Below are 26,125 nucleotides of genomic sequence, written 5' to 3' on the forward strand. Positions count from 1 at the left end.
TATATTTCTCATGCTCTAATATAGAACTGATAAAGCACTGGCCATTACTTAAGTTGTATTTCGAGACGGTGATACAGTACTACTGTCTAATCAAATTATCTCTCATTTTGATGGAAAAAAAAGAATTGTGCCTCGAATTATACTGTACCTTGATTGCCCAGTGATGTTTATGTAATTCTGTACATAGATGATCTGTGCGATTAACGTTATCGTTCTCATAGACTTTTTCATTTGTGGCCTTACGGGATTCAAGATGACTAGTCGTTCAGCTAGTACATGTCCCCGATACATGAAGTCTAAGATCGACCTTTCAAGATGTGCTCGAAAAACGGAAAGATCACGCTACCCGCTAATAATGTATTATAGTAACTGGAAAGAAAAGTGCCATCTCGCAAAAATCAAAGACGACGATAAGATTTGATACATGAATGAAATCTAAAAAGTAGGCCAAGTCAAACAAGCAAAAACAAATACGAAAATACCTAAACCTAATACCTAGCAAGAAATCATTATATCGTCAAGCTATTCATCAATGTAAAATCTAAAAAAAGCAAAACCTTCTGAATTATCCGGAATCTTATTATTACTACATTATTACAAATTTAATATACTGTATACCCTTCTTTCCTTTACGATCTCAAAGCAAAATGTTTCTAAACAATAGTCCCTTTCTTTCCTCTTTTCGACATGCTATGTCATTTACCTGGCAACTAAGTTAACATGTGAAGCACCGACCTCCATACATTCACCAATCATAGCTTCAATATCAGCATCACATTTAATTGTAATTTCATCTTCATCATTATCAATCCATTTGATTTGTAATGTATCATTTGTTCTTGCCGCAGCTGATGAGCATAATCTAATTTTCTTGTGTATTTTTTGATATAACGTTGGGAAATTTATATCTTGTGGAACACCAATCAAGAATTGATCCTATAAGTTGTAGTGATATGATCAGTTATCATCCATAACTATGAAATGGAATGAATATTGTAAGCGAATTTGGAAAAAATTGACTTACTTCACCGCAACGTAGTTTAATTAAAACATTTGAACCTGCTGAACCATGTGATCCAGTACTTCCACCTCCATTGATAACATCACCACTATTTTGTCTTGAAACTACAGGTGTGATACCTTTGATCATTTGATGATGATCACCATTTGGAGGTATACTACCATATGGTGTGGCAGGTGATTGTTGATCTGATGTAGTCTCAGAAGTTTCAGTTGAATGACTTTCACTACTTGATCTTTTATTATTGGTACCTGCTGACATTCTTTTTGTGAAATACGCTGTACCACCAACTAAAGTACTTGAACTACTCATTGATAACTGTGAGTCCATCCATGGTTGTGAAGGCGGCTGATAAGGTGATCCACCTGATTGTACAGCAGGTAATGGAGGTGGAGGTGGTAATTCATGATTTAATGATCCTGCAAATTTAGGTTGTTGATAAACATTTGGTGAAGATGCACTCCGGTTTCGTAATTGTGGTGGATAAGGTACACTTGGTCCACCAACAATACCATGTGAAGGTGTTCTTGCCATTCCTCTAGCTGGTCCAAATCTATTGAAAGCTTCTCTCTGCTCTACAGGTGAATCTTGTTCTTCTTCTTCATCTGCTCGTGATAATATTCTACTTCCTGTGACTGCTGATGATGTTCGTGACATAGGTGGTAATCCATAAGATCTTGCACTACTTGCACTATTTAAACCTGGACCGAAACTTGCTTCACTCGCTGTTGACATAGCTGACATTGCTGATGCAAGACGAGGTAATGGAGGTGGCATAGGCTGCTGTTGATTTCTCCATTGTGTCATTGATGGACCAAATTGATCTTCAGTCAAAGCTCGAGCTCGGAATTCAGCTTGCATAGCTGCTGGCATAGATTGTTGACTTTGAACTCTTCGACCAGTAGTTGGGTGGACACTAGTATACGGTGAAGTATTACCTTGTCCATGTCCATGATTAGACATACTTGGCGTCGTTCTACCACTGATCAAACCATCTTCATCCTCATCTTCTGCTGAAGCGAAATGACTGGCTTGACCTGGTAGTGGTGGAGGGAAAGTAAATGGTGGTTTCTCTGCACTTGGTGTAGGTGGAGCGAATGAAGAGTGTTGATATGCCTTTTCAGAACCAGAATATCTACCGGTGCTCATAGCTGATCTGCTATTTCTGTTGGCTTCCTGTCGTTTCCTTTCGGCAAGAGATAATTCGGTAACCTTGTCCGCCCACTTTTTCATTTGATCTTCGGTTCGACCAATCATTATGAAGGAGTCTTCCTGATCTTCGTGCCATCCATTAGGATGACGGTGAGGTACAGTCCAAGCGATACAAACTCGTGAAACACCATATGGGTCAGAAGCTATAATAAGTCTGTATCAGCAAGGGGTTGCATTGATTACAACAAAAGTACTCACGACCTGGTTCTGGAGTCAATAAAGTAGCTCTATTGATATTACTAACGAAGATTCTACCTTTCAAGGCCAATTTCTTCTTTTCCATCGATTTACTAATAGTTTTATCCTTTCTCAACATACTAGAATTCTTACTGGCTTTCTTTCTTTCCGGTTGAACCTCTTTACAACATAACATCATTTTTTCGAATAAGAAAACGTGGTATTCTCTAGGTTGATCTGCTTTAGTAACTGTAAAATGATCATCTAACCATAAATCACCAAATTTATCTAATTCATGTCCTTTCCAATCTTCAACTCTGTCCATCAATTCTTTCACTGTAGCTTGTTTAGCTTTGAAATCTGTGACTTCGTTTATACTAGCTGCAATTCGTTTGACAGCTGCAGATGCTTCTTCGAGTTCAGGTCGGAAAGGATAATCGTGTTTGGCTGTAGCGTGCAGTATAGCCTGGACAGCGGATATGTCAGTACAACTTCCATTGCGGGTCCAAGTGAATACACCTACATCCAGTAATAATCCATATTTGGTGATACGCTGAATAGGTTTGATCATGAAAGCTTGTAATTCTCGTTGAGGATCAAGGCAAGGTCGTTCATCGGGCGGTAACTCTTGTCCTCGCTATCAAGGTCTTTTGTCAGCTCGCCGATTCAAAATGTCAATTGTTGGCCAGCTCACCATAAGATTTGGCATTTGCTCATTGACAACTGTTATAGCGTCTAAATAATTCGCACAGTATGGGCCATAACAATCAAATTCAGCCTCGGATGTTATGAATGGTCTACCCCAAACACCTTCTGCCCATGCTTTTGGTCCTCTACCTTCTTGGATCGGTTCATATTCAGTTTCGAGTTTAATCAAGAATTTTCGCTATGACAATCGAGAAATTAATGATACATCAGCATATTGTGGATCAGCCCATGGCAAATTTTGTTGATAGACTTACGTGGAAATCTAGTATTTTAGCTAAATTTGAAAATATTTGATGATTAGTTTCAGTCGAAACTAATTGTTTATCTAACATTTCCTGTGAACATCTAACTAAAATTTCTAATTCTTGTACATAAGATTTTTCACTTGAAACTAATTCTTCGACAGATTTAAAAGCATTTGCATCTACTGTAGATTTGGTTCTTTGCATCTCCTCTCCATTTCCATTTGGAATCGCACTTGTCGTAGCGACTGGACTAGATGACGAATCTAAATGTACACCACCATTCATTGTCGCAGCCATATTTGCTATAGCACCTGATCCAGTACCATTTCCACCTAAAGTAAATGGTAGATCGTACGATTGTCTTTGTTGATGCTGATATTGATTCCTTAAAGCATTGGCTGATATATGATGTATTGAAGATGATGCTGTATGTGGTGTAGTTGGTGATAAAGGTGACATTGCAGATTCAGGTAAATGATCTAAAATTTCTTCAACAGTTTGTAGGACTTTCATCAGTCCTGTCGAATCATATGCTTCAGGATCATCACCATTTGATTTACCAAATAATTCGTGTAATGCCCATATTTCACTATGCCATCTACCTTCTTGATGTCGTTTTTTCATTGCCATACAAAATGATGCTATATACCTTTGACACATTTTAGCATTTTCAGGTCTTTTAGCCCAGTTTCTGACACCGTTAGGCGAATCCATGAATGGCGGAAAATCATATTCGATAGGCGGCGGAGCTGGTAACTCAGCATATAAGGAGGATGTTGAATCGGTAAAAGATGGAATAAGGAGATTGTAAAGATGACATAAAGGTGATCCTAAACGGAAAAGATGACACATATGCGATACCACATCTAGTGGTTCTGCATTTTCTGGTTGTTCTGTATGATACAAACAATCAGTGGCGCACTCACGACACACAAGCCGGCGTCATAACTTACCTAAGAATGCTTGGAAGTCCTCAACACATCTTAGCCTCTTTCTCAGTATCGAACACGTCTGGTAGAGAGATTTAGTGGATGAGAGCGCTGCTGTTTTAAGTGCAAGGGCGTTGGTTCTATAAACGAATCAAGGACGTTAGTCGATCCACTACAGCCGCGTTTCCACTTGACGATTAGGACTCACTTATTTGAAGGCATTTGTATACTCTGTATATCTAATTGTGGAGTACCGGAATCATTGTTTCTTTGACTCACAGAGCCAACTCTCTTTCTTGATATTGAACCTGACATTGACATCGTAGCGGTGGCCATTGGGATCAAAAGATCCTGTATGTCGGATTCAGTCTAAACGTGTAGTTGATGTCGGTTAAATGCAGGCCCAAGAATGGCTCTGCTGAAATTGATTGGCGACAACCAGTAGTGGTTGAGACGATGGTGATGGTGATGGTGCGAATTGATTGAGTTTGTTTAATATGCTGTCCAACTAATTTGTTCGCAACAGATGTTGTTTGGACAACTGAAGAATGCTAATTCGATTCCGTGATCCCCAAAGATTGATTGTAGATGAACAAAGGAAGTGTCAAATTTGTGACCAAGTTGACTGTAATCGATAGATATCCCAAAATTGCCTATGATGGATCTAATCACCTATTGCTTATTCTATCATATATTGTCTAGACCTTTGATGATGATCCTTTTAGCTAATGATATACCTTTATTGAAAGGATTGTAGAGATAGGGACTGATAATGCCGATTATGGATAGATGTCGTATAGATAGGTGTATATGATATGAAGATACCAAGATATGACCGGTGGATCGTAGGGGTTGTGATGTAAGGATGGTAATATCACTTGAATGGAAACGGGAAGTATCGAAATTGGCAAAAGTGGTTTGTGCAACGTGTTGAAGCTGAAGTTGAAGTGAGAGTGAAAGCGAAGTATGATTACTGTATATCAAAGGTATCCTAGTGTTGAGGGGATGAATGGCCACACGATGTGTAGTGTGAGCTGTAGTTGTGTGACGATCTGTTATTTGATATTCTATATTCTATGATCTAACGTCTAGTAATGGTATTGTAATAGTCTAAAAGTGTAAAGCATTGATCGCCCTGTATTATCTCTCTGTATCCTGGTTGTCAAGAAAAGGTTACCACAAACATACGCTATGACCATTTACTTTTTCTTTGTGACTGCAAATTCCCGTTTCACAGATTTGGAGAGTTGTTACAGATAGGTTGTAATAACTGTGTTGAAAATGTTGAATATGTTGAATTCAGTGTTGGTATGTTTTGATGGCTGGTTGGAAAAGAGATTTGAATAGGTTTTACTGTACTGTGTATATATCCTAGAAGATGATAATAATAACTTGTAGATCTAACTAAAATGTCGCGGATATTCTATTCCAAAGAGTTTACAACGTCTACTTATACCTCAACTAAATGTCCAATATTCTACAAAGTATGTCTTATTGTCCAAGCGTAAAACTATTGCTAAAGTGTCCTAAGTGACAATTGACGAAGACACACAAACACAATATCCCAAACACACACAAGATGTTGTATTGATGTTATAATACGATCTACTAATTGTTTCGAGCGTATGACTGTCCTGCAGTAAGTGTCTGGTGAAGAATGATGAAAGTTGTTATGATAGGTATGAATCTTGCTAAAGAGTGTATTATCGTTATCTCTCCTGAGATAGAAGATATTGAGACAGGATAAATGTTTCAATGAAGAAGGTGAATATCGTCGGAGTAAAGAAAAGGAACTGATGATGAATCACGAGCACATCAAGTTTTTGATTGTTTCAATTATTATGATGTTTGAAAATCTTTTACTGGATGTTGATGTACTTCTGTACTCGAGCACTAGTGTAGTAGAAAAAGCTTTTTCTTTTTTGACGTTATCGAAGCTTGAAGCTAAAAGGTTTTTGTTACTTTTTGTTACCTAGACGTATTGGATGAGACGCGTGTGGGGTTCAAAGGGGTGTTAGGTGCTTAATATTCGGGAAAAAAAGCTTAATCTTTCTCCCTTTTCCCTTTTGCTCGATTGAAAGTCTGTCTTTTTCTTCTATATATTTCACTTTCTATTCTATTATGAATGAACTTCGGATCTCCCCTAAATCAGTCTGCATAAAGTGAGCACAAAGTAATCCTGTCTTTTGCTTTAAAGGTGTTTCTATTCAGATACCCTGTTATGATGATGTGGTAACAAAGGAATGGGTAACGTATGGTGGTATTTATAGCGAATTGGCGGAACGCGCCGTTGTTCTCTCTCTCTCTCTCTCTTTCTCTCACCTTGCTAAAAAAGTGAAAAAGAGTCTAGAATAAGTTGTTTATTGTTGGTTCAGGGTCTTGGATTTCAAGCTAAAATTGAGAATCAACCGACGCCGCTTACCTTTGAATGGCGTTAGTTATTACAGCGACAAGTTGAAGAGGTCGTGTCGAGATTCAGATGTCGGGAGGTCTTGAAATGAACTACATAAGTAAGTGTAGAAGTGTTGATAACGCATATGGAGTGTGCAATAGGATATAATCTCTCTCTAAGTACCCAGCGAGTCAATAGTATGAAACGCCCAAACAATAAAGAGAAAAGTCAAGTTGGATCATCCTTTTGTCCTCGCTCATGATATCCCGACTGTACCCCTACAGAACAATAAGGTTCTCAAAATTCAAGGACAAAACACCAAGCAAATCTGAGTGCATCTGTACCTCTCTTGGATATAAGAGAAGGGAAGCAAGATAGGAATACAGCAAATGCTTTCTTTCACATCTGGCATAATGTTCTGCTGAAGAGGACAAAAACGGGGGTCTCTGATTGATAAGATTACAGTTTTTAGAGCCTAACGCTTGTTTCTGTGGGTTTCACCCTTCGATGTTGTTGATCATTTCTTTGGAAAAGTGCCGGTGTTCTCCGCTGTAGTAGGTCTTAATTTCAATATCGGTGATAGCTATCTTAATTATTGTGGGTTTTCACGCTCTTCCCCCTTGTCCTTTTACGCGTTTAAACATTAATTCCAACAAGTTACCGCAATTATAAATTATTTGTTAAATCACATTTTTTCTAATAACGTATTTTTGTGTACCTCTTTTTACATCTGATTTGATCTGCATTGGCAATAACTGCACTACCAAGTGTATTGTGATGGGCGTCCTTCCTCTTTTTAATAAATTGAGAAAAACAGGTGATTTGTCATTTAGACCATGCGAACAGAATTACAAGAGTAGTTAGTCATGGGAATCTTTTGATTCCAAATGACGTTAAGAAGATCTGCGTGTACCTTACCGCAAAGAACGAAGAAAGCTTTGTGAACCTTTTATGGTATTTTGGGAAACCATTCAAGCCTATTCGTATCAATCGACTGAAGAGGTGTTGTGTATACAATGGTAATATATAGCATGCAATAACAATAGCATACATATTCAGCGTTTTCAAACATGTTTGTCCAATCTATACTATGCACCGTAGAATCCGGAGTGCACCGGAATTAATGCTCCTGTTTGATTTTGTTCTGCTCATAATGCGTGTACCAATGGACAGGACTTTTGTCCTTCCTTAGGCTGGAGGCTTTTCTGCCACTGCTGGAACAGGGCGATCATCGATCGAAGGTGTTCGTTCTCAATGATTACTGTGGCTATACCCAAGCTTTGCCTTATGGACACCAAACATGCTTGCTCGCATACAAGGAGGTATTGATCTTACAAAGGAAATGATATTACCCGTAGTATGCTTTGTTCCACTACTACAGTACACCAGAATGCCACCCTGACATTCGTAGCTGAGTTATTTCATGCATGTCTTTCTTCCTAACATCTCCATATCTCATTATCCCAATTTACATTTCCTCCCATCTAGTTAAATCCATAGGTTTAGCTAATCTAGGAACAACATATGGGTCGAAAGTCTGTAGTGAGAAGAAAGAAATTTAGATGGTTTTGTCAGCGAGAACAGTTCAATTTCCGTGATATCGGAATGTTGAAGATATTTGTCAGAGCTTAGCTTACCTTCCAATACTATCAACACACAAATACATAAGGTTAGCTTATGGCACAATCAATAAGAGTTAGGAAGTGAGAAGATGGCGATCGAAGGAAATCTCTATGGTGATAACCTTAGATACGTGGGGGATTGGATGACCATACGCATGAAAACAGGGAATAGTATGACGAGATACGTTTACTCACAGGGTTGTTCAAGTGGTATTCTTGCGAAGACTCTTTCTCGTATCTTTCTACAATACAGAATTTAGTTGAGTCTTTTGGATCTTGCATGACGTGCCAATCGATAGTCTACGGGAAGACATTGATAAAACATCAGTATTATGGTAAGTATTCTACATCACCTTTGCACCACTCACCTCTTTATCATTTCTGTAAACTGAAGCAGCTTCAACGAGTTTAGCTTTGACTTCCTCTACCTTATCCTACACAATCGGGTTGAAAACGAAGTCAGCTCAAGCCATCAATATAGATCATGCTTGCAACCACTCCTAGGCGAGGTTTCGTTCAGTATAACATCATCTTAAACTCACAGGAAGTGATTGAAGGTGAACTACGATAGTGTAAACCATATTGACTGAAGTGATTGAGCTATAAGTTTGAAGACGAAGTATGTGTAAGAACAAAGTGAAGGATAAGGATAAGACACAGAAGAAGATGACTACATGAACCAATATACACTACGAAGCAACAAAGGAGTCCTAATCCGTACGGGAAGGTATGAGGTCAAACTTGTAACGAAAAATGAACTCCAATCATTTCTGTATAAACGGTTTTTAGTAGAAGCGGCATTGCCTGGGTCCCCAGAGTCATTGAAAGTCATTTACCGCCATCTGATGCCGTCTTTACGCGAGATCCACGTGTCTTATACAATGTCGCTTTAGCCGGTTGTCACGTCAACGATTTAACCGGGCATAATAGAGCGTTGTATGTTGAATGAATGCATTCATGCGGACGTCTGATCTAAATGCATTTCCTTAACTTGTTATACTCTCCTTTCCATACATCGACGTCCCTGTACATAGATTAGACAGCTTCTTCGGCTCAATATCAGTCCAAAACCGCTATATTCTCACGCAGACATAGAAGTATTGAAATCATGTCGAGCTTCAGAGCGCCAGTATCCAGTAGTAAAGAGGTATTTAGAGATGATCTATTCAAAGGGAAAGTACTGTTCTGTACAGGGGGTAAATATCATCTTTCGCCGTCTTAGAGTAGACTGAAACATGAGCTCCAGTAAAATCCACTTTCATCCCGCTGTAGCTGAGGCCTCCATGATTTCATTACAGGTCGAAGTGGAATATGCTACAGAGTAGTGGAAACTATGATGTCTCACGGGGTTGACGCAGCGATAATAGGTAGAGAGTGAGTGAATAGAAAGCCTTTAGTCTGTCGCATATTCGATTTGTGGGTCAGCAAATACTGACATAATGCTTGTCACTTACTAGTGCAAAAGGGTTAGCAGAATCTGCTCAAGCACTTGAAAAAGCTACTGGTCAAACATGTTTACCTGCTTCTGCGGATGTGAGGGATCCCAAACAATTGGAAAAGGCGGTCAAGGAGACTGTAGATAAATTCGGAAAGATAGATTTTGTAATTTGTGGTAGGTGTCCCTGACGTTTTGTCAAGGATTTCAAGCGGTATCGCTGAAACTAATCATTAATTGGATGTAGGTGCTGCTGGTAATTTGTAAGTTGTGAACCACACCGAGCCTTGATACTGGGCTGTATTCTGACAAGAGAGCCAAGTGGAGATTTGCTTTGTTGATTTTTTATTGGTATTCTTAGCTTAGCACCAATACAAGGATTGTCCTCAAACGCATTTAAAACAGTAATCGATATTGATTTATTGGGTACATATAGGACAATCAAAGCAACTTTACCATATATACGTGAATCAGAGGGATCCTATTTACACATCTCAGCTACATTACATTACAGAGGTTTACCTTATCAAGCTCACGTTTCAGCTGCTAAAGCTGGTGTCGATTCATTAAGTAATGTTTTAGCTGTTGAAGAAGGCCCAAGAGGTGTCAGAAGTAATGTTATTGCTCCAGGGTAAGTTCGGTGTTCTTAGGTTCCTGTTTTGATCTTCAGCAGATTCACTTTAACAACGCTGCAGACACTGCATGAAGTCAATGACTTCAAATGAGGGAATGAAGCGAATGTAGAGCTGAATCATATTTTTCACTTATAGGCCAATCGGAAACACCGAAGGAATGTCAAGATTAACTCCAAAAGGTACAAATCCTGAAAATGGTGTTCCATTAGGTAGGATGGGTGACACAGGTGAGTGATATGCATGTTTTGCGTTATTCTACAATATAATCATATCGTTTGGCCTGAAAATATGTAGAGAAGTCATTACATCAGAAATAAAATGCTCATTTGTGATATCGATCATACATAGGTGACATCGCAAACGCAGCTGTATTCCTATTTTCACCCGCAGCAAGTTGGATAACAGGAACTGTCACCGTAAGTCGGTCTCTTTCCGTATTGCTCGCCTCCGATTCGTTGTTTTGAAAAGACACATGATACGAGTACTTATCGATTTTTTTGTTTCTGATAGGTCGTTGATGGCGGTGAACATCATATTAGAGAATCGTTATTACCGTATCCTCAATCTGTATTAGCACCTGAAAAAGTCAAAGATCTAATCAAGGGAAAATTGTGATCACATTGTTAGGATGTTGATGAACTTGTCATGTGCTGTTTGTTGGGTGGTAATTAGAGATAATTTGTACATCATGTATCAGAATGTATTCTACAGGAATGAGCGAGTGACAATAAGTTGATTGGAAGAGCACAATACCATAATACGCGATGACCCATCTGATCTCCTTAACCGGGACAAATATACATAACAACATAATAATATGATTATAAAGTAACAACGATGGGTTATATTAACGAGAACACTGTAAACACAAGATATAGACACCAGAACCCGAATAAGAAAAAATAGGATATTTATCATCCTTAATCTACTTCTTATAATACATTTCAGGAACAGGTTTTGCCCAAATAACAGTTTGTTTTCTTCTTCTTTGATATTCTTCTTCTTCTTGTTTTTCTTTTCTTTCTTGTTCTTTTCTCTGTAATTCTTCTTTCTCTTTGATTTTTTCTTGTACAATAGCATCAAATTTTGCTCTTTGTTGTAAACGTAAATTTGATGCTTTACCTGGTGTATGTCCTCTTATAGGTATAGTTAAATTTTGATTATTCTTTTTATTCTGGTTATTCTGTTTTATGATATCTGTATTTCCATTTTCATTCAAGCCTGAATTCACTAAGTTGTTTGAAGTTGAAGTTGTAGATGAAGATTCTGATAATCGTTCAAATACACTTTTCCTATCTTTCAAGTTATTTACTCTTTCGTTTGATTGAACAGTGATTGGTTGATTTGAAGTAGAAGTCAGATGCCCTTTACCAGGTGGTGGTAATTTAGCTATAGCTGCTGAAACGAAAGCTGATGTTTTTACTTTAACTATTGGTCGAGAAACATTTTTATCAGTCGATGTTGATATCGTTGAAGATTTTGTATTTGATGGGCATAAAGTGGAGGATTGTGCTTTCGTAGGCTTGTTTATCGACTTCGAAGGCTGTAAAGGTAATCTACGAGCGTGATTAAAGGCCCCTGAATTGACATGTTGAACTGTTTGAGATTTTGTATTTTTCGGTTCTGTACGTAGATGAAGCGGTCTCGAAAATGGTATCGGTTTGGTGAGTGGAACAACGATAGGACCATGAGATTTTCTAATGACGGTTTCATTGTTGATCCGACTTGTGGAATTAAGTGGAAGTTTTTGAATACTTTGCTCCGTAGGAAAGGAATATCGATTCTGAGAACTGGTATCTACTTCATCCTCATCCTGAATATGGTTTTCATGCTCTTCGCTATCCATTGTTACAGTGTTATCCTGATCTCTCTGTACAACGAGATTTGATCCTTCTTCTTCCTGTTCTATCGCATCTTGCTTCAACGAATTGGAAGAGATCGATCGATTCAACAAATTTGATAGGAACCCAACTACTTTTTCTGACATTGATGATCTTCTTGAGGTCGATTTTTCATTCTCATCATTGATGTTCGATATTTTCGATACTTGTGTATTGATTGATGAAGTTTCCGACATCACTGAAGATGCTGAGAATGGTGATTTATGACGAGGCAGTACCAAACGCTCGTTTTCTTGATTATGTATATTGTCTTTCACCGTCAAATTGGAATTTTCGCTATGTGTTTCTGAGAGTTGTGGATTTTGCGCGGTATCTGACAAAGATTGATGGGTGGGTATGTTGACTTTAGATTTTGTTAAATATCTAGATAAGGCTGATGAAGGTTGATCTTCACATATAATTTTGGATGTTGTTTGTTTCTGGTTGATAAGCTGATTCAGCTATATTCTGTCGGATCGCTAATTGATATAATCGCAGTATTTCGACTCACTTGTATATGCCCATTGACATCTAAATCTTCGATTTCCCTCTTATCCTTTTTCCCTCGATTGACATCATTGTGTAATCCAGCTTTCAATCTTGAACTTGCCGTTTCTTTCGGTATTATAGTTGATCTGGTGGGCTGGGGTAATTTGGATGAAGAGGCTTGTGCATTATGCGACACCGAAGATTTAGTTTGCATTGCGTACAAATCCTGTAAATTGGAGCTTGATGATCTTCTTATAGAATCGCTTAGACGTCGTGAATATAAATCGTCATTCTTGTTTTGGACGGGTGGCTTGGCTATAAATGTCATTGTCATCAATAAGTTCACATCTGCAGCTCTGGAATAGAACAACAAACTCACTTCTCTTAGACGGCCCTGCTATAGGTATAAGTGAATGACTGCCTTGTCTCTTGTGTGTTTGACCAGCTGGCTGTTTAGTCTGCTGTCCGATCTCCACTACCTCATCTTGTGCTGGGTTGTTTTCCGTAACTATAGGTGATATGGGTTGAGTTATGTTACTAACTTCGGGTTGTGTCTGATTTTCTTCTTCAGGTAGATAATCCCCTAAATCAAGTGATAAATCCAGCTCTAGATTTTGCTTGTCAATGTTGCTGTTACTTCTTATCCTCGTGGGAACAGGTGTATCGAACGATCCAACGTCACTCTCATCACCTAAACTAACATCAAATATAGGTTGAGCATTTAACAATAAAGATTCATCTTGAAATTTAGGTAATCCAACCCAAGGGGTTTGTGGTGGCTGTAAAGCCATAGTAAAGTCCTTGTTGATCAAAAGGTTTAGCAAGGATTAACCTGCCATACAAGGGTACAAATCTGGCACCAAAATGGGAGATCAGAATGAAAGACTCTGAAAAGTAAAATCAGTCGGGTCATGTTCATTGTTGTTGTTGTTGAATTTCAGGGTAAACTGGAGTAATGTTTGTTGATGCATAATGATCTGTAAGTGGACGCTCAAATAAAGTGTGTCCACCGCGTATTGTTAAAAGAGCTGAAACTTAGATGCATCATGGGCATGCATCTGCATACATATGCTTTGATCTGTTTGAATAGAATCATTTTCAAGACAATATAGTCTGACAAAGTCTCTTTCTCCACTCATATTTGGTTGAATGGAAGATATCAATTGTAACCCCCAAGAATTTCTATTTACGGTTGCATATCAGCTTAGTTAACAGGAACAAAACCAATTTTCACTCTTGGCATATTAATTGAGGTGACAGTTGCCGATGATGATGACGTATTTTTTGCCATGTGAGCACAAATACCACCGTAGAGCTTTTTTTGTTGGATTTTTACATTTTCTCCTCTATCTACCTACCTTATACATCGAACGGTTTCTGCTTGATCGTTCAAGTTCAAGTACTCAATAAAAAGTTGTTGTGATTTATTTGTTTTAATTTCTGTTACTATTGTTGTTCATCACATACTTTATTCTTTCCCTCTTCCTAGTTGGAAGATTTTGTATAGACGGACAAGATGCTTCTTTTAACTTTACTTGGTTTATTACCTTTTATTTTAGCTCTACCTTCTAATTTTCAAGAACAACAACCATTTTATTTGAATGGACATCATGATGGTAAAGGTAATACGCCAAGAAAAATTAATCCATTAAAACATTTATCAGCAATATCACCATTTTATATACCAACTGAAAAACCAACACCATTACCTAAAGGATGTGAATTAGATAGAGTTTCTTTGTTGATAAGACATTCAAGTATAATGGGTAATGATGATGAATTTGAAGAAACTATGAAACCTTTTATTGAAAAAATAGCCAATATAGATAGATCAAAATTACCTCAAAAAGGTAAATGGAAATTTTTGAATGATTGGCAATGTCCTATTTCAGATGATACTTTAGAAGTCGTTTCTCCACAAGGTAAAAAAGACGCTAAAGTATGTTTCCTATCCTCGATTAACATGTTGGGTGTGAAATGGAAGTAATATACTGTTGCGTTGTATCGTATCCACTATACTAATATATTACATTACATAGTTCCTTGGGAAATACATAAGGGACCAATATAGTCCACTGTTCCCTTCTAAGAAGAAGACTTCAGTTAAGAAGGATAAGAACAAGACACCTTATAAGGTTAGTGGGAATAAAGACTTTGCCCATGAATAACAGGTATAGTGGCTGACTATAACTTATCTTACAGGTCTGGACAGCCAGCTCAACAAGAGATATCGATACTGCTAAATCATACATCAAAGGTGGTTTCCCTTCCCATCAATCAGGTGATGATGGAGAAGGTGATGGGGAAGTAGTACAATTAGTTAAAGTACCCAATAAAGCTAAAGATTGGGATCGATCTCTGACTCCTCATGTAAGCTGCGATTTAACTTGATTACCGAAATCACGGTTAGTCAGCTTACACATTCCGTCTTTACAGAAAGCTTGCGACACATTTGATAAGAAACCTTCGCTTGAGCCTGCAAACAAGTGGCTATCCGTTTATGCACCAAAGGTTATCGAAAGACTAAGAGGGGAAATTCCTGAACTGGCAGAGGAGTTGAACGATCAAGATATCCTGGCAATGCAAATGGTAAGCTAACCCTCTCCTCAACTTTGTAGGCGTATAGCTGACTTTGCTTTTTCCAGTTATGTGGCTACGAATCCATCGCTGTTGGACATTCTGAATTTTGTCACCTTTTCACCGATGAAGAATGGTTAGATGTTGAATACTATTTCGATGTTCGATTCCATTATATGATGGGTTACGGTTCACCTTTATCACCATACTTGGGTATGCCATGGGCTAAAACCGCTAAACATTTATTGGCTGGTAAAGATACAAAGGGTGATGGCGAACATACACCTAATCAAGATGATGGCACTTTAGGTACATACAAGAAAGGCGGTAAATTGCCTGAACCTAAATTACCTCCAAACGCTACTCATACACAACTGTAAGTAATCTAAATATGGCTTAAGTTTTCAGTCAGAAAGGATTTCAGCTGACCAAATGTATTATAGACTTCATCCATCTTTTACCCATCGAGAATCGCCAGCCTTCGTAGCTGTTTTCTTGAATTTATTCAATTCATCTGAACACGCACATCCATCATCTGAAACACCACCATTAGACCATAGAGTTGATGATAGAGCATGGAGAACAAGTCATTTAGTTTCTTTCTTAGGTCATGTAGCTTTAGAAAGATTTCATCAAAATCATAAACATAAACAACAAGATTATGTTAGAGCTGTAGTTAATGGTAGAGCAGAAAAAATGAGTGGATGTGAAGATGGTTTAGATGGTAGTTGTAAATGGGAAACCTTTGATAAATGGATTGATGAAAGAGCTCAAAGATGGGGTGATTGGGAAAGTGTCTGTGAGAAATCAGATTAATCAGATATTATTAGATAAACCAAGATGTCAGATGAGATCTCTAGACAATCAGGTAATAAAGGACAATCGTTACTCGTGCGGAAGAAGGAAAGATATATCAACCACAGGTTCAATAAATACTAATACAAGCCTTATATTTCTATGTAGCCATACTTCTGTGTTTCTGTACACCCATCTCATATTACTGCTATATCATACATGCATAGCTTCTCGGTCAATTTGCTCCAGCTTTGTGAGGTGTAAGTTATCTCAACAGAGTTTAGGCTCTACGGTCGCCGGTTATCTCGGAACATTACAGGTTGAGAGTACGTCATACAGGTTTGGGCAGTTATCTGTGTGTGCGGTGCAATGTAAAACGTTGTGTAAGCGTGTTTTGTTGTAGTAAAGAACAACAACAACAACAAAGACAGTAATCTTGAATACACTATAAAGAAGTATCAGACAGACACGAAAACATCTACGAATACAAAGAGTGGAACATACATAACCATTCTTGATTTAATCCTACGCACTGAACGGACTTTTTGAATATTCAACCAAATTTTTTAAATTTCGAAAAATTGAAGTAGAATATCAAACGCAATGAGTGCTCAGAAAAATGAAGGTGAAGGGCAACCTCAACCTAGAGTAATAGATGAGAACACAGATTTATCAACTTTGACGGATCAAGAAATCATGAAATTGATGGAAGGTATGGATCATCAGGATTCACAAATGGATAAGGTGAGTCTTGGATGTTACGTTTCTGCTTAAAAGGTAAGACTACTCTAATTTACAGTTTCGGCTCCTCCATCTCACCCATCTAGCCATTGATAAGTACTCCTGTACCATTATCAGTTATACGTCAAGAATACGAAAAAGGATCGACTCAAATATTAAAAAAATTAGATTGGTTAGCTGAAAATGGTTGGGATCAAATTTGGAGAGCAAGAGGTGATGGTGATTGTTTTTATCGATGTGAGTTTTGTTTATTCCAAGTAGACATCCTTCATTTGTTGTGATTATTTCTTAATGGAATACATAAAATGTAACAGTAGAAGTAAACTGAAGTTGATATACACCTCGATATACATATAGCATTCACATTAGCATATTTACTTCGAATTTTACATTCATCAAATTCACAATTAGAAGCAAATTTATCTTTTGAAAACATTCAAAAATCTTTACCTTTAATGGAACAATGTGGATTTGATAAAGATTTATATGAAGAATTTTTAGATCCTTTATTATCTTTAATTAGAGGATTTGATAATGGTGATGATGAAAAAACTTCAAATGAATATGGTATTGTTCAAACTTTACAAAATCCTGAAACTTCAAATTGTATTGTTGTTGTGAGTTTAACACCTCACTATTATTAAGAGGAATACCAACTGATTTCGTTCCTTTAAATATGTTATACGTACACATATAGGCACTTAGATTAATTACATCTTCATATATCCGATTACATTCAGAAACATTTTCACCTTTTTTATTATCACCTATAACTTTTTTACCTTTATCAACAGATGAATTTTGTAGATCTGAAGTTGAACCTTGTGGAAAAGAAGCTGATCATGCACAAATCATGGCTTTATCAGAATCTTTAAATATTGGTATTAAAATTGCTTATTTAGATAGATCAGATATTGGTGATGAAACAAATGTTATTAATTGGGTAGATTTCGGTAAAGATACTACTGAAAATGCTAAACCTTTGACTTTGTTATATAGGTGAGTTTGGACGATAACTCTGATATGACTACTATATTCCCTTCTTGCTTTCTTTCTCTAGAAGGTATACACAAATAAACGTGAAAACTGATATTCCATCATTTTGCTTCAATTGCCTCAGACCCGGTCATTACGATGTGGTGACAAAAGACGTTTTACCTCAAATATAGAATGTATAGTTCAATCTTCAACTCCATCGCACGGCGCATTCAGTCCTAGAAGCGAGTATGTAGAAGTATATGACACCAGGATTTGTCCAATAACGATAGGTAATGCGAAGATGTGCATATAGACGATCGTAAACTTAGATATTTGTATTATAAAAATAGATGTCAGGGAGAAGCAAATACGCAGACAGTTCTCGTCATATAGTATGCGCAATTATGTATAAACCTACTTATGTATATTTGACTGTGTAGATAAATTCACCTGATCTTTTACTTATCTGCCAGGTATATTACCCTTCAAAGCTCTTAGCATCTCACTACCACTTCTAGGTCTAAATTCTTCTTCAACTTGATATCTTCTCAGATCTTCAGGTTCTTCACTTTCACCTCTACTTCTTCTTCTGTTCATGATTACCTAATTCAGTTCTTAATCTAGAATAAACAGGTTCAGAATGAACCGTTTCATTATCTCTATCTCCAATACTCATACCATTTCCGGCATTCAAGTTAGGTGAAAGACGTCCTCTCTCATCTATACGTGTTCTGTAAGCTGGATTATTATTAATGGGGAAATTTGGTGAAGTAGGTGTAATTCTTCGATTTCCGGATGAAGACAACTTTTCTAGAGAAAAAGGCAAATGTGTACCTAACGACGTTCTACGATCAGATATAGTTGAAGGTCTTGATCTACCTCTCATTTTCCTGATTCATTGTAATTCAAAATCAGCTTACTTCCTTCACATCATAATTGGCGGGAACAAAACTCACCTAGCATTTAATGCAGCTTTATGAACAGTAGCATCTCTCCACAATTCAAAAGCTTCGGCTAAATCAGATACAGTTAGGAAATTTAGCTTATTCTTCTCCTAGAGTTTGATAGGCAAATAGCTTACAGAGTAATTTCCTACCTCTTTCGCTTTGTAGCTCACCAGCTCTTCTCTTCCTTTCCAGAGCAATGAACCATTTATGTAAGGCTTTACGTTTCAACCGTAACGAGTTGGCTGTTATACCAGGTAGTACCTACCAAGACAGATGGGCGATCAGCTAAATCTATATTTGCGGACATCAATATAACATACCTGTGTACCAGCTTTCCATTTGTCCATGACACCATACAAAACGACATTTTCATGTAAGAACGCTACTTCTTTTTCCTATACCCAAAAAGTCCAACGCAACCACGTCAGTGTACACATCTATAATCAAGCTGGCCGGCGAATGGGGTAATGTACTATGTCCTGCAATTCCAGTTCGCGTTTCTTCTCATACCATTTCTCAAATACGCTTCTAACCAATTTCTGATCTCGCTCAATCAAAGAGTTATTGGCAGTCATTCGTAATCTTTTCTGTCTTTTAGCATTCCCTCTCCAAAATCTGAATATTCGTCGTAGATTTTCTATCAATGGAATGCCATACGTGAGCAAGTCGTGTCTCCTACATGCTGCCTAACTTACCAGATTCACGGATCTCCAAAGTATCATCTGCTTTTTTACGATTACTTTCTATGATCGATAATCTACCTCGCCATCTCATAAGTGATTGACTGCGTCATATATAATAAGGATCCATTTAGCATGCTATCAATTGCCATATGCCGAGCGAAAACACTCACCTCATAGTTTGTTCATCTCTCGCGCGAGAAACCCTTAGTTCACGGTCTTTCACTTCGATCACTCGATGTGTCCATTTGGCAAGAGCGTTCCTGAGTGATTGCTGCATCGGATATGATCAATGCAGTCCACATACGAAAGTTGGGAAGTACTTACTTTCTCGAGGAGATCCTTCAGGACTACCTCAGCTTTTTTTAGATTTCCATATTTACACGATAACATTCTCCATTCTGCGAATTGAGGGGCCATAAGCTTTTTTCATCTTTTCACTTAACGACCATGTCAACTTACTGCTAAAAACATTCTTGATAGTTTCCTGCTCTCTCACTTCAACCCATCTCTCGGCGTTCCGTCTAGCTTGCTCAGCTCGCCATACTTTGAAAGCAGTTCTCAGCAGGAAGAAGGCGTGAGCTTTGTCCGCCAATCCTCTGTTGGTCTTGATGATTTGCGTTGAGTTATACCATTTCGACAGCGTATTGATTTGCAGATTTTGCTCGTAGATGAGCACCGCACGTAGTTGATCTGCATGACGTGTTGAAGTGAATGATCGCCAACGCGAGAAGATATTGTGCAATTTTCGAGATTCTCTTTTCTCGACGAATTGGTCTACCAAGTCTGTGAAGGTTTATCAGTACCTATCTTTCGATTATACATCCTCCACGTTTCATCACTTACTGTTCAATTGGACCAAACCATCTTGTTTATTATGCCATTTCTGCCATACCTTCTCCTGTAATCTTTTTTCTTTGGCTTGAAATAGTAGTTTACCCCATGATCCAAGTTTCCATCCTCTGAATGCTTTATCCAACAAGCGCGTCTTATCGTATATTAAGGCTTTGCGCTCCATCAACTATGTAACGTAGTCAGCCCAGTTAGACCCTTTCTCTCTTAACACAATTCTTACCTTTTGATTCTGCTCTGCTGTTTTCCACTTATCAATTGTCATCAATAGTAGCCTTCTTCGATCAAACGTAGATGATTGTTTGGCTTGCCAGCTATAATAAGAACGGGTTTGAATTTGAAGAAACGTGTATGCTGTCTCCGTCAGGTAAACTTACCTGGATATACGCCAGTCATTCCAGACCCTCTTGACTAGACCTAAGTCACAGGCTTCCTTAAAATCATCTTCTTTAGGTTTCAGGACGCTTTTTCTCCTCCACACCTCGAAAGAATGGCGCAACTTTCCGGTCTGAACTTGTACTAAGATAGCGCCCAAATCTCTCTTCTTCGCTGCTAGATAATGCCAATCTTCAAATGCCTCTTGAAGAATGAGCTTTTCTCTATCAGATTCCGCTAATTTACCACGAGCTTCGATTCTCCAGTGCTAGATCATAAACATGTCAACGATGATTCATGCGTTGGACCGAAATGATTGGAGTCTCACCATGAGTGATTTCCTCAGTATTATTTCATCTCGAGTTTGGACGAAATATAGCTCTTTGTTCGCCATATCCAACTTCCACTTTTCTGTTCTCCTCCTATCTGTCCCATTTTTCCAAACTCCGAATAACTCTTCTAGCTCTTTCAGTTGTCTCTCTTCTACCCATAAAGTTTCAAGACCACTTAATCGTTTTTCCTTCAATTTCTTGGTCCATCGACGCAAAATAGAAACTTTCAAACTTAGTTGTCGATGTCGATCAGCTGTTCCAGGTAAAGATAGTTGGTACTGAGTCGCTTTTGACCATTTATCCAAGACTTGACGAAGTAGTAAATTATCTCTCGCTACAGGGATATTTTTGTATGTTACCTATATTACATGTTAGTAAGCTTTCGAAATGTAACAATGAGCTACAAAAAGCTTACTCTGTAGAATTCAGACGTCTTAAACCACATATCCCAGCATCTACCCATCAAACCAAGCTTGTAGAATTCATCTGCCTTCTTCTCCATATACCTTCTATCCCCTTCCGATATATCGTCGATCTTATTGATCCATGTTGATTGGGAGGTCAGTGGTGGTAGTTTGGGAGAATATGTATTTTTACCTTTTGGAGTCGATAGACCTAAGGCAGAGAAGTCTTCTATTGTTTGACTCAGATCTGATACTGAATATTCAGGAGGATTCTGATTGATCAATCTACTGTTGTTATACTTTGGTGATCTATAAATGGGTGTTGAAGTTCTCATGGGAGGATCAAAATCCAATGATTCGTTTGTAATCTCAAATGATTGTTCAGGTGTGTAGCCGACTAATGACCTTGACGTATTTTTTCTATGACTATCATAGGACATACGATTTCTACTTTGGCTGGAATGACTTCTTGATAACTCTTTCCTTGGACTAGGTCGATTACCAAGGGTCAAACTCCCTTCTTCGGTATACGAGTCTTCTTTCTCATTTCCATGGATATCATCTTTGATCGAAGGCGCAAAACCTTCATCGATATCAGATGATGCTGATGCTAAGAATGGTACTCTAGCTCGAAGTAATGGTAATTGTGATTTTGAAAATGAACGATTGGAAGACAGTTCGGTCGTCTTGATTGAGTTCTCATTCTCCAGTAGCGACTCCTGGGGAGATATGATGGAAGTCGAATGAGTCGCTTTCCATATTGACCATTTATCACCCCACGTAGCAGCTTTAATTACTCCCACTTTTAGCAAAAAACCATAATACGTTGAATCGTTTGTTGGTGAGATATCGCTATAGAGATATCAAGGTATTAGCGGACCTTATTGATACTTGGTAAGTAGTAGGTTGGTGTGAATTATCGATAGAAATCCGACATACTATTCCTGTAATACCTCTGTGTACGGTCTAAATATTTGAGGGAAAGAAGTCGCGTATTTCCCTCTTTCGAATATCCTCTCTACTATTTCCAGATCAACATTGGCTAAAAGTGATGATGAATCTGTCAAAGTTGATTTGGACCTCGATGAGGATGAAGATGCAGTTAACATCTGTTTGGGTTATTGGCTATCTAGCATGTTTTCCATGAATATATAAGGTGTTTGTCATCGTTCGAACATTACAAGTCACATAATTATGAACAAAAACAATAACAAATCCCTATGGTGAGAATTGTGTCTATGGTGGTCATGCGCATGGAATCGACACGCGACTTGACCTCTATTCACCCTGGGTGTAAAGTATATAAGATATAAGCGTGTCACTTCTCATGATGTTGTCGTTATTTACAACTTTAACTTTCTCAGCTGTAACAGCTACTCATGCTCCATTAGATTACGACAAATAACTTCAATACTACACCAGTAACCATCTCCGAGTTGGAATTGATAGGACAGGATAAATATTCACCATGGCGGAAGAGAACTTCTCTGCCGCTTTAACGACATGGAAAGGTGAGTTTGTGTAACATCGGAAGGTAGAGCAAAATATGGCTTCTGCTTAAATCTTGGTCTAAAGCTTGAGTTTCGCAGAGTCTCTGTACACTATATGCTGACCAGATGTCTGATCTCTTCAGAAATCAACTTGTCCGAATTGCAAAAGTCCTTGGATTCAACGGCTTTAGAATTAGTTGAAAATCAAAAAGAAAACCTTGTTGGAAGAAAGAAGTTAGCTGAGCAGACAAGAGGTATGTGTTGTTTGTTCCAGTATACCAGATACAAGTCAATATTGATAGCTGAATAACTTGATCACAAATTAGAATTTAAGAAATTACCCGATGATAATGAAAAATTTAATGCAATCAAAGTCTTATTAAAAGCATATCAAGGTGAAATAGATTCATTAACAAGAAGATCAAAATTATCTGAATCATCATTCTTAAATGTATATAAGTTATTGGCAGACGCTCCAGATCCATATCCACTCTTAGATGCTGCCGTAGATCAGACTGTTAAGATTGCTGAAAGCAAAATACTAGAGAATGAGTTAAACAGATTAAGAGAAGATAATTCTGAACTGAAAAAACAGTTAAATGATTATAAGGATATTGAAGAAAAAAAGAAAAAAGCTGAGGCGAAAGTTGATCAAATTGAGGAAAGAGTTAGTCATAATCATTCCTGCTCTTCTTCATGATTTGACTACACTTCCGACCTTAATTTATGCTTATATCCTTTTTTCTCCCACTACAATAGATGGAAGATTTAATCCAAGAAAGAGTAACTTCAAAAGAGAATGAATTAAATGCTGAGTATGACGAGAGAATGCGTAATTATGAAGAAAGGCCAGTCCATTTATCATTCATCTCTCCACTCATTTGCTAAATTCGTAATTCTATAGGGAGAAAGACCTACAAAGGCAGGTGGAAACCGTACGAAACCAACTACGAGATATGCATTCCTCGAACGAAAGTACGCAAGCGAAATTACTAGATGCTAGTCAGAGACAAGGTATGTTGGAATCTATGGGCCCCTGATAAAGCTGTAATTGAACGATGACTGATTGTCTATAAACATTCTGCAGAACAAGACGTTGCTGCTAGATTGGCGGAATTAGATATGGTAGCTGCCGACTTGTCTAGGGCTAACGAGAGGGTTGCTACTGTAGAAAGGAGAAATGTGAGTAATGGAAATGCGGAATTTTTGGATGATCACTGATATATCACATCTGCTACAGGAGATTTTACGATCAGAGATAGAATCCGTGAGAAGTGGATCTCAACAAGTTGAAAAGTAAGCCTGAAGTCTGCGTCTTAGGCCAGTACCAATCAAGCTGACTTTTGATCGATAAACTCCAGGGTCAAAGCACTCGAATCGCAGATAGAAGAGCTCGAAGCAGAAGCATCTCGATTGTTAAAGGCGTTAGACCAAATTAAGGAACAGAAAGCGGAATCCGAAAAGACAGCGAAAAAGAAGGCAGATGAATTGGCAAAGGAAGTCGCTTCACAGGTAAGTTAGCAACGAAAGTACCCTATATTTGAATCCGGGGACGGTGAGTGGCTGATTGGTTGCAACATCTCATAGGGTACTGAAATTCATAGTTTGAAGAACAAGGTCAAACAGTATAGCGACTATGATGAGCTGAAGAGAGAATTAGAGATCATGAAAGTGAGTAAATCGACTTACCAACTCTTTCGCGTGGGGATGACCTCAAGCTAACATTGTTACATCCAAAAAACAGTATGTGGAATTTTCTGGAGCAGATTTCTTCGAAAATGAGGATGAAGACGGAGAAGAAAACCAATTTTCATCACCTGCACTAACTTTACCTGATCCCAATGCAACAGTAGCCAATAAATCTTTGAATCGATCATTAGAAAATTTACTAGTTTCAAAGAATAGAAGATTATTAGAAGATTTAACTAAATTAAGAGTATCATGGGAAGAATTATCTTTTGAACATTCAAAAACAGATGAAATTATTGAAAATTTACAAAATGATTTAAATAAACAAATAAGCTTAGTTGAAAAATTAGAAAATGATCTAATGAATATTGAAAATAAAGATAGTTCAAACAATAATAATAGTATCACTGCTACGGGTTCAGGTAACATTGAGAAAGAAGCTAAAGGTTTACAAGGTCTTGATATAGGTGGTAGTAAAGTTGTGAGCTTGTTAATACCTCAAAAACACTCACTAACTACGTGTGTATGCTTATGATCATCTTACATAGGACGGACGTGCATCACCTGCTCAGCAATCATCAGATAATTCCATATTACCTATTGTCACTTCCCAAAGAGATAGATTCAGACAACGTAACGCAGAATTAGAAGAAGAATTAAGAAAACAGTTTGAAATCATATCAGATCTCAGAACCGAGATCAAATCCTTACAAGCTGACAACCTTAAGCTGTATGAGAAAGTTAGATATATAGGTTCATACAATAATAACGGAGCCGGACCAAGTGGATATAATGTACTTGGATCAACAACGAATCCAAATGGAACGAGTGGAAGAGGTTTAACAGGTGTAGGGATTTCTTCAGGTTCATCTTCAAGACGAGATGATGAGATTGGTAAATATAAAGATAAATATGATGAAAGTTTAAACCCATTCGAAGCTTTCAAAGGAAGAGTGAGTAATGATCTACGTTCTCTTACTATCCGGTGTACTTTTCTATTATAGATATATAGCTGATAATCCTCGAATGCGGAATTATGTTGATCAGGAGGCACAAAGAGCTATTCAGGCCTTAAATCCATTAGAAAGAGGTGTATTTTCCCTCACTAGAGCTATAATAGGGAACAAAAGAGCTAGAAGTTTATTTATACTTTATTCTGCTTCTTTGGTAAATTATCTTTTTTTCTGCTTTAACAATAATCAATCTTCAATATCGCTCATTTGCTGATTACACAAAATATCTCTTTTAGCACATCTTGATTCTGTTCGTGTTATGGAACACTATGGCTGCTAGTGATTCAAGAGCACATGATCCTATAGCTATACATCCGTAATCTTAAAGCGAATGAATTTGACTTTTTGATGAAAATAAAAATTGTATTTCTAGATATGCATATTTTACGATGATTCTTTGACTGTTTACAAAATAATCTTTACTTTCTATATGTACATACGCATGAGTCGTTGTATATTGTCCATACTCTTCTTGCTCGATAGATACGGTACTTAACAGTGCCGCTC

General features: G+C 37.7%; 8 protein-coding genes across 8 annotated transcripts; 4 read left to right on the top strand and 4 right to left on the bottom strand.

Moving 5' to 3' along the window:
• Positions 1–699: 699 nt before the first annotated feature.
• Positions 700–4,613, bottom strand: L201_006584 (uncharacterized protein; the record flags this gene model as incomplete). Its single annotated transcript, XM_066222303.1, has 8 exons — positions 700–936; positions 1,025–2,376; positions 2,432–2,876; positions 2,934–3,047; positions 3,105–3,296; positions 3,373–4,256; positions 4,317–4,432; positions 4,501–4,613. 8 exons carry the CDS (start codon positions 4,611–4,613, stop codon positions 700–702), a joined length of 3,453 nt encoding a protein of 1,150 aa, XP_066078400.1.
• A 3,539-nt stretch (positions 4,614–8,152) lies between these two features.
• L201_006585 (uncharacterized protein) lies at positions 8,153–8,887 on the bottom strand (the record flags this gene model as incomplete). The annotated part of the gene is made up of 4 exons (XM_066222304.1): positions 8,153–8,221; positions 8,502–8,606; positions 8,675–8,740; positions 8,849–8,887. 4 exons carry the CDS (start codon positions 8,885–8,887, stop codon positions 8,153–8,155), a joined length of 279 nt encoding a protein of 92 aa, XP_066078401.1.
• Positions 8,888–9,414: 527 nt separating this feature from the next.
• On the top strand, positions 9,415–10,991 carry L201_006586 (uncharacterized protein; the record flags this gene model as incomplete). Its single annotated transcript, XM_066222305.1, has 8 exons — positions 9,415–9,502; positions 9,605–9,680; positions 9,764–9,918; positions 9,989–10,004; positions 10,103–10,372; positions 10,512–10,603; positions 10,725–10,792; positions 10,887–10,991. The coding sequence occupies 8 exons, from the start codon at positions 9,415–9,417 to the stop codon at positions 10,989–10,991; spliced, it is 870 nt and encodes a 289-aa protein (XP_066078402.1).
• A 310-nt stretch (positions 10,992–11,301) lies between these two features.
• Positions 11,302–13,536, bottom strand: L201_006587 (uncharacterized protein; the record flags this gene model as incomplete). The annotated part of the gene is made up of 3 exons (XM_066222306.1): positions 11,302–12,696; positions 12,768–13,060; positions 13,125–13,536. The coding sequence occupies 3 exons, from the start codon at positions 13,534–13,536 to the stop codon at positions 11,302–11,304; spliced, it is 2,100 nt and encodes a 699-aa protein (XP_066078403.1).
• Positions 13,537–14,261: 725 nt separating this feature from the next.
• L201_006588 (uncharacterized protein) lies at positions 14,262–16,138 on the top strand (the record flags this gene model as incomplete). The annotated part of the gene is made up of 6 exons (XM_066222307.1): positions 14,262–14,684; positions 14,785–14,880; positions 14,948–15,115; positions 15,182–15,334; positions 15,391–15,698; positions 15,766–16,138. 6 exons carry the CDS (start codon positions 14,262–14,264, stop codon positions 16,136–16,138), a joined length of 1,521 nt encoding a protein of 506 aa, XP_066078404.1.
• A 582-nt stretch (positions 16,139–16,720) lies between these two features.
• On the top strand, positions 16,721–18,027 carry L201_006589 (uncharacterized protein; the record flags this gene model as incomplete). The annotated part of the gene is made up of 5 exons (XM_066222308.1): positions 16,721–16,861; positions 16,945–17,095; positions 17,216–17,475; positions 17,556–17,857; positions 17,979–18,027. 5 exons carry the CDS (start codon positions 16,721–16,723, stop codon positions 18,025–18,027), a joined length of 903 nt encoding a protein of 300 aa, XP_066078405.1.
• Positions 18,028–18,298: 271 nt separating this feature from the next.
• Positions 18,299–22,535, bottom strand: L201_006590 (uncharacterized protein; the record flags this gene model as incomplete). The annotated part of the gene is made up of 16 exons (XM_066222309.1): positions 18,299–18,356; positions 18,418–18,726; positions 18,793–18,850; positions 18,918–19,044; positions 19,104–19,178; positions 19,257–19,420; positions 19,479–19,567; positions 19,637–19,737; positions 19,791–19,864; positions 19,926–20,249; positions 20,310–20,484; positions 20,539–20,629; positions 20,693–20,958; positions 21,019–21,381; positions 21,438–22,278; positions 22,366–22,535. 16 exons carry the CDS (start codon positions 22,533–22,535, stop codon positions 18,299–18,301), a joined length of 3,285 nt encoding a protein of 1,094 aa, XP_066078406.1.
• A 359-nt stretch (positions 22,536–22,894) lies between these two features.
• On the top strand, positions 22,895–25,938 carry L201_006591 (uncharacterized protein; the record flags this gene model as incomplete). The annotated part of the gene is made up of 13 exons (XM_066222310.1): positions 22,895–22,937; positions 23,060–23,170; positions 23,243–23,583; positions 23,676–23,764; positions 23,821–23,930; positions 24,004–24,098; positions 24,157–24,212; positions 24,278–24,428; positions 24,504–24,587; positions 24,661–25,086; positions 25,154–25,558; positions 25,653–25,772; positions 25,855–25,938. The coding sequence occupies 13 exons, from the start codon at positions 22,895–22,897 to the stop codon at positions 25,936–25,938; spliced, it is 2,115 nt and encodes a 704-aa protein (XP_066078407.1).
• Between the last annotated feature and the right edge of the window lie 187 nt (positions 25,939–26,125).

Source organism: Kwoniella dendrophila, chromosome 9 (assembly GCF_036810415.1).
Source record: "Kwoniella dendrophila CBS 6074 chromosome 9, complete sequence".
Lineage (NCBI taxonomy): Eukaryota > Fungi > Basidiomycota > Tremellomycetes > Tremellales > Cryptococcaceae > Kwoniella > Kwoniella dendrophila.